This window comes from Hipposideros armiger, unplaced genomic scaffold, assembly GCF_001890085.2.
Source record: "Hipposideros armiger isolate ML-2016 unplaced genomic scaffold, ASM189008v1 scaffold_326, whole genome shotgun sequence".
Classification (NCBI taxonomy): domain Eukaryota; kingdom Metazoa; phylum Chordata; class Mammalia; order Chiroptera; family Hipposideridae; genus Hipposideros; species Hipposideros armiger.
In genome coordinates, this window is record NW_017731676.1 from 637,043 (window position 1) to 645,206 (window position 8,164).

At 41.5% G+C, this 8,164-nt stretch overlaps 1 protein-coding gene across 8 annotated transcripts in view; it reads left to right on the forward strand.

Moving 5' to 3' along the window:
- Positions 1-8,164, forward strand: part of PCLO (piccolo presynaptic cytomatrix protein) — a 409,380-nt gene that overhangs the window by 285,644 nt on the left and 115,572 nt on the right. Inside the window, exon 11 of one of the 8 annotated variants that reach the window (XM_019660716.1) lies at positions 7,708-7,796. The exons of the other annotated variants lie outside the window; for them this stretch is intronic. Within the exon in view, the coding sequence (XP_019516261.1) occupies positions 7,708-7,763 (56 nt within the window). The 3' untranslated portion in view covers positions 7,764-7,796. The remainder of the gene's footprint in view (positions 1-7,707; positions 7,797-8,164) is intronic. 8 annotated transcript variants of the gene reach the window in all.

The window sequence follows — 8,164 nt, forward strand, 5'->3', positions numbered from 1 at the left end:
TGAACTACCTTTGTTTTGGTTTTTGTTTTGTTTTGTTTAATTTTTTTTTCCTTTTTGTTGCTTGAATTGGGTGTTTTCTGATACCTTGTCATTTAAATTGCTTATTTGATCATCTGCTTCATCTAATGTGATGTCGATTCCTTCTAGTGTATTCTTCATTTATTGTATTCTATTTTTTTAAGATGAATTACTTTAAGTTTATTGTATTCTTTATTTCTCTTTTGTTGTTGTTATTGTTGTTGTTTTTATGGTTTTTATGTCTTTCTTTATGCTTACTATTTCTTTGTTGAAAGTTCCTTATGGCTTCTTATAACCAGTGTTTTAAACTCAGTCTCTGGTAGGTTGGTTGCCTCCATTTCATTTAGTTCTGTTTCTGGAGGTTTCTCCTGTTCTTTGTGTTTGCTTCTGTGTATTAGGTAGGGCTGCTATGTCTCTCAGTCTTTGCTGGATGACTTTATATAGCATGTGTCCTGTGTGGTCCAATGACACAGTCTCCTTGATCTCTTGTGCATGTCTTCCGGGTGTGTTCCTTGAATGTGTGGTGTGTGTTTTCCTATGGTAGTTGAGACTCAACTGCTTTTGGCACATCATTGGGTGGGAATGAGTCCCAACCTGACTGACTGAGGATTGGCTATGCTATGTATGAGCTGCTGTGTGTGGGCTGATCCTTCAGAGGGGGATTCGCTCCTGCAGGCTCTTGTGCCTGTTAATACCAACCACTGTTTGGGTGTGACACTTGAGGGGCTAACCAGGTAGAGCTCTGGTATGGTCTGAAGTTGGCTTCTGGGTGTGTTGTTTCTGGTGTCTCTTGGGAGGGGATCCCTTGCAGGCCAATTTCAGCCTTGCCTGTGACAGGCCCGTGGTTACCTGGTAGGAGCCACAAAGCTAATAGTGGTTGGCTGCTGCCTGTGCTGGACCTGGAGGCGTGTGGGAGTGGCCTCACAGTGAACTGAGGCCAGCTGCCACCAATTTGGGGCTGGGACAGCTTAGTTAAAGGCCTGTTGCTACCTGCTAGCTGCCCATGAGGCTCAGCCATTGAAAGAGCCTCCTTAGGTGTAGGCCAGCCTGGTTGACCTGGTGTTGAGAATGTGCCCAGCGATGCAGCATTAGCTGAGTGGGGCGGGGTTCCAGGGAGCTACAGGGTGTGGGTGATGGTTTTACAAAGTTAATGCAGTTTCCATTTTTTGCACTGGTGCCAGACCCGTGATCACTTCTCAAAAATGCCCTGAGAACACCACAGCCAGCCACTCTCGCCTTAGCCTGCAGGTCCCTGAGAGCTGCCCAAGAGTTACTGCAGCATAGATTGTGACTCAGCCTTCTGCCCACCACCAGAAGTTGTTCAGGCCACCATGGGCCATTTGCTGCTGTAAAAGACTTCACAGCTTGTGGGGTGGGGCTGGCTGCTCAGCGAGAATGCCCTGGGCGATGCAATACTAGCCATGTGGGGCAGAGACCCAGGGCATCACTAAGGTGGTGCTCATGCACAGACCTTAGCAGACCAATGCAGTCACTGATTGGCCCTTTTGGGAAGGGTACAACATAGAAAAGATGGTGCACTCCTGTAGGCCTCATGTAATGCAGGCTCCACACAAAGATAATGGGTGCTGTCCCTCCATCCCTCTCACCAAAGAATCACAACTCAGTCTTTCCCCGTGTGTCTCTGGCACCTCTTGAGTCGCCACAACCCACCGGAAACCAGGTGAGTATTTGCAAGCAAGTGATTCTCTGTGGGGGCTTTTTAAGTGGGCATCTGGGTTTCCAGGTGCCTTCCATCTCACAGGACAGGGAGACAGAGTCCTGGTTGATTTTCACTGGTAGATGTTGTGGGAACCCCTCTTATTAGTATAGGACTGCTGGGCTGGGGAGCCTGGTGTGGAGCTGGGACCCCTTCCTCTTCCAGCGGGACCTCTGCCGCCAAGGTGTGCCTCCCAGTGTTCAACCACTACCATTTTGCATCTCCGCCCTTTGTACCAGTCTCAATGTGGCCTATTTATGCCTGAGTTATAGGGGTTCTGTTTAGCTAGTCTTCAGATGATTCTTGAGGTTGATTGTTCTATAATTTATTTGTAATTTTGGTGTGATCCTGGGATGTAGTAGTCATGGCGTTTACCTAATCTGTCATCTTGGACTCTCTCCATGCGTTCTGGTTATTGATTTTTTTTTTAATTTGAAATGGCATCTCTATCTTATTTATATCCTTTGACTCTTCAAATGAGGAAAGAATTTATGCATCAAAATTTCAACCCTTTAATAGTAATTATACCATTCATAAGAATTATATAGTGTCTTTGGCTCAAAAATAAGCAAAATGTAAAAACTTAACTTTTTTATACACAGCAGTTGACCATGTTGTAATATTTCTAGTGACAACTACTTGGGTTATGATAAAAATTCCCCACTTCTTTGTTAAAAAAAACTATTTTCTTAAACTATAGATGAGTATATTTGAATTTTCCGTGTGGTCTTAAAATGCGATTGGGAGATTTCTTTTTATAACTTTCCTCTTCATAAATGTAATTTCTTTTTTTGTCTGATTTTACACATGGTTTAAAGTTTTGCCTTGATAATCAAAACACAGTTTACCTGTCAAGTAATCTTATGAAGTGGAATTTATATTGTCCTTATATGTGTGTGCTCAGCGGAGAATGATGATGGTGATGGTTTTGCCACTGGTTCAGATAGCTCCTGTATTTATTAGGTAACAGTTTTCCTAGTATAAAGTGATGATATTTTAGCTTAAAATGTATTGTCTGAGTAGTAGGATCCATTTAAATAAAATTAAAAAGGGAACAGTTTAGAATATATAAATATCAAAAAGGTTAAGAATGTAATTAAAGTTAAAACCCTTAATGATTCACTGGGGATACTTCAAGCAGAGAAGACAACAGTTAAGGCAAGTATTTCTCATAAGCAGTTGTGTCATTTATCCTAGCTTCCTGTGCCCATTCAGTTAACTATGAATCTTTATATAATCATGACAGCATTATTAGATTAGTCTGTTACTCTTAGCTGCTCATGGTATTCTTCAAATTTGATGGTATTAATCTATTAATATTACTATCATTTAATTAGAAAGTCAGTAGAAAAGATTCATTCTGTGTATTTAAAGAAAGTAGATTAGGAAATTAAACTAAAAAAAGCTTATAAATTTATGAGCTGCAATCTATTTGAATAAGATGATTGCCTTCCCTACCTATCATTGGATAACTCCATGTTATATTATTTTCTTGGGGTCAATAACATTTTACTAATCTACCCATACCCCTTCTCCTACCTTATTCAGCTCATTTCATTTTTGTCTGTTTCAAATAGTACATCTAATTCTAAACACCGTAAACTGTGTTTAGAATCACTTTGGCATCTGTAACAATCCTCCAGGAAATATTGGACTGAAATCCTAGATTATTTTAGTGGTCATAGTGACTAGATACAGAATCCTTTCATAATTTTCCTCTAGTCAACCACAAATCATGGCTAATTATATTCACCTGTTTAGTTCAAGTGTTTAAAAAGCACGAATCTGCAACAGCCATACTGGAGTGCAATGCATTACTTTTTTTTCCTGTAAATCAAATGTACCGTATTTGCCGGCGTATAAGACGATTTTTTGGCCCTGAAAAATATGCCTCCAAGTGGGGGGTCATCTTATACGCCAGGTACACTTCAGATAGACTGTCCATAGTGCTTGCCCCATGCCATAGTGGCCTCCCGATGCCCGCCCACTTCATTCCACATACCGTTCAGGCATCAGCAGCGCTGCTGGGTGTATGCTTGGCTGNATTTTTTTTTTTTTTTTTTTTTTTTAGCTGAGCCATCCTGTGGGCAGCTCAGTGGCAGCTCAGCTCGGGCTGGGCATCGAACCGCTGTTGCTCAGAGCTCACACTCTTGAGCCAACTCTTAACCAACTGAGCCACTCGGCCGGCCCTAATCTTTTTTAATTTAAACATTCACTGTATTGTTTAATCATACCTCATATATCATCTCCCAACTGTAAAACCATAGTTTTGGCTTATCTTTTAAAAGGCTTCTAAAATTTTCTTCTTATCAACAATATATATTAATCAGTAAACCTCATGTTGTGATTGAAATCCGTGGACATGCACACAGTGAGTATCTGTTCATGTAACTTTGATGGTCTTTTATTCACTAAAAATACATTGTGTTGGTTAACAGAATCATAGCATGTGTCAGGTGTCTGGCTCCCAGTGTCTGGACCAAACTTTCTCATCAACTCCTTTTGTGTGTAACGTGACAAATCACAGAAACTAACTGGGTCTTAAGCATTAAATGTAGGGGCTCCTCCACAAGATCCCTCTATAATGCATATTTATGAGACACTTTACCTAGTAAAGAGTTTTGAGGAAGAGATTGAGTCTCATGTTAGTCTATTTTGCCCATATAAGTATTACTACTCCAGCTTTTTTCTCATTTCTACTTGCATCAAATATCTTTCTCCATCCCTTTACTTTCAGTCTATGTGTGTCTTTTGATCTGAAGTGAGTCTCTTGTAGATAGCATATGCATGGGTCTTGTTTTCTTATCCCTTCAGCTACCCTATGTCTTTTGATTGGAGCATGTAATCTATTTACATTTAAAGTGATTATTGATAAGTACATAGTTATTTCCATTTTATTATTCATGTTTTTTATCTTTGTTTTCTTCTTTCTTCTGCTTAAAAATATTCTTTTAACATTTCTTATAATGCTGAGTTGGTGGTAATGAATTTCTCTAGCTTTTTCTTGTCTGCGAAGCTCTTTATCTCTCCTCTAATTTTAAATGATAGCCTTGCTGAGTGAAGTAGTCTTGGTTGTAGGCACTTGTTTTTCTTTACTTTGAATTTTTCCTGCCACTGCCTCTGGCCTGCAAAGTTTCTACTGAAAAATCAACTGACAGCCTTATGGGAGCTGCCTTACAAGTAACTAGTTTTCTTTCTCTTGCTGTTTTTAAGATTCTCTCTTTGTCTTTAACCTTTGCCATTTTACTTATGATGTGTCTTGGTGTGGGCCTGTTTGTGTTCATCTTGTTTGGGACTCTCTACACTTCCTGGCCTTGCATTTTTTTTTTCACCAGGTTAAGGAAGTTTTCATTCATTATTTCTTCACATAGGTTCTCGATCCCATGCTCCCTCTCTTCTCCTTCTGGTACTCGTAGGATGCAAATGTCATTACACTCGATGTTTTTTCACAGGTCCCGTGAACTACCTTTGTTTTGGTTTTTGTTTTGTTTTGTTTAATTTTTTTTTCCTTTTTGTTGCTTGAATTGGGTGTTTTCTGATACCTTGTCATTTAAATTGCTTATTTGATCATCTGCTTCATCTAATGTGATGTCGATTCCTTCTAGTGTATTCTTCATTTATTGTATTCTATTTTTTTAAGATGAATTACTTTAAGTTTATTGTATTCTTTATTTCTCTTTTGTTGTTGTTATTGTTGTTGTTTTTATGGTTTTTATGTCTTTCTTTATGCTTACTATTTCTTTGTTGAAAGTTCCTTATGGCTTCTTATAACCAGTGTTTTAAACTCAGTCTCTGGTAGGTTGGTTGCCTCCATTTCATTTAGTTCTGTTTCTGGAGGTTTCTCCTGTTCTTTGTGTTTGCTTCTGTGTATTAGGTAGGGCTGCTATGTCTCTCAGTCTTTGCTGGATGACTTTATATAGCATGTGTCCTGTGTGGTCCAATGACACAGTCTCCTTGATCTCTTGTGCATGTCTTCCGGGTGTGTTCCTTGAATGTGTGGTGTGTGTTTTCCTATGGTAGTTGAGCCTCAACTGCTTTTGGCACATCATTGGGTGGGAATGAGTCCCAACCTGACTGACTGAGGATTGGCTATGCTATGTATGAGCTGCTGTGTGTGGGCTGATCCTTCAGAGGGGGATTCGCTCCTGCAGGCTCTTGTGCCTGTTAATACCAACCACTGTTTGGGTGTGACACTTGAGGGGCTAACCAGGTAGAGCTCTGGTATGGTCTGAAGTTGGCTTCTGGGTGTGTTGTTTCTGGTGTCTCTTGGGAGGGGATCCCTTGCAGGCCAATTTCAGCCTTGCCTGTGACAGGCCCGTGGTTACCTGGTAGGAGCCACAAAGCTAATAGTGGTTGGCTGCTGCCTGTGCTGGACCTGGAGGCGTGTGGGAGTGGCCTCACAGTGAACTGAGGCCAGCTGCCACCAATTTGGGGCTGGGACAGCTTAGTTAAAGGCCTGTTGCTACCTGCTAGCTGCCCATGAGGCTCAGCCATTGAAAGAGCCTCCTTAGGTGTAGGCCAGCCTGGTTGACCTGGTGTTGAGAATGTGCCCAGCGATGCAGCATTAGCTGAGTGGGGCGGGGTTCCAGGGAGCTACAGGGTGTGGGTGATGGTTTTACAAAGTTAATGCAGTTTCCATTTTTTGCACTGGTGCCAGACCCGTGATCACTTCTCAAAAATGCCCTGAGAACACCACAGCCAGCCACTCTTGCCTTAGCCTGCAGGTCCCTGAGAGCTGCCCAAGAGTTACTGCAGCATAGATTGTGACTCAGCCTTCTGCCCACCACCAGAAGTTGTTCAGGCCACCATGGGCCATTTGCTGCTGTAAAAGACTTCACAGCTTGTGGGGTGGGGCTGGCTGCTCAGCGAGAATGCCCTGGGCGATGCAATACTAGCCATGTGGGGCAGAGACCCAGGGCATCACTAAGGTGGTGCTCATGCACAGACCTTAGCAGACCAATGCAGTCACTGATTGGCCCTTTTGGGGAGGGTACAACATAGAAAAGATGGTGCACTCCTGTAGGCCTCATGTAATGCAGGCTCCACACAAAGATAATGGGTGCTGTCCCTCCATCCCTCTCACCAAAGAATCACAACTCAGTCTTTCCCCGTGTGTCTCTGGCACCTCTTGAGTCGCCACAACCCACCGGAAACCAGGTGAGTATTTGCAAGCAAGTGATTCTCTGTGGGGGCTTTTTAAGNAAATTTTGAAAATTTCTGGAAAGCTGTTTGGTGCTAAGATAGGAATATAGTGTTAAGACCTGAATGTATTTTCAAGAACCTTTTTTTTTAAAAAATAAACCCTGAGCGGCTTTTATTTTAAAAAAATAAACCTCAACTCAGGCACAGCTCACTGGCCCATGTGGGAATCAAAACAGCAACCCCGCTGCTCAGAGCTCACACTCTAACCAACTGAGCCACCTGGCCGGCCCAACAACCTTCTTAACGAATCAGTGAGAAAACAGAATAAGAGAGCAAAAAGTTAAAGTCAATGATATCCAATGTTTGCTTGTGGATTTAGCCAGAATATATGGAAAGTTAGCTTCTCCCAGGCCTGTAAAAAAATGAGTTCATCTTTGTTTGTCCACATGCTCTTCTATGAGGAAATATGCCTGTGTCGTAAGTTTTAATTCATGGATATTTTTTAATTTGTTGTATCAATGTAGGTAATATTAGTCCAAATAACTAGCTCTTCTTAGAGATGAACTGACAGGGTTTCTGGCAAGAAAACACTGTTGGATTGATGATTGAGGACCTGTGATTGGAGTGCAGGTGAGGTTAGCTGTTTCTGGAATGGTGGTTTTGATTTTAGGAGTTGGCCTCTGGAACTCCCTGCCCTGAAGAAGTCTATGTTAGAAGAGCTATTTCCCAGGAGTATTATTAGACGACCCACTCCTGTGTAACTTCAGGGAGAATGTTCCTAGGCAAGAAAGTCTCTATTTCTGCTTATGCTTTTTTGGCATATGTTACAGATGGCATGGCAGTGATCAAGGTTGGCGATCAAGAAACACCCCACACAGATGAGTGAGCCTTCTTGTTCTTGTTCCAGGGGCATTTCCAGGTACGGATTGGCAATTAGCATGAGATTCCAAGATTCCCACAAGCTAGTGTGTCAGGTACACGTCGCACAGGATCATTGTTTATGTTGATACAGATTTTCTAATTAAGATTTAGGGAACTATCTCCTGGGAAGAAAAATACAAAATTTGGGTACCTGTGCTGGTAGGTTTTATTATTTTTAGGATGCAGTGATCATACTTACGTTGTCAGGATATCAATGATTAGCTTACTGCCAATACAAAGGAAGGTGTTTCTCTTCCTTTTTCAATTTATTTTGAAATTTATTTTGAAACAGAAGGAAATTCCGTTTGAGTCATAATTTTGCTAATAGGGACATTAAGAAAACTAAATAGTTGCCCTATTTTATAC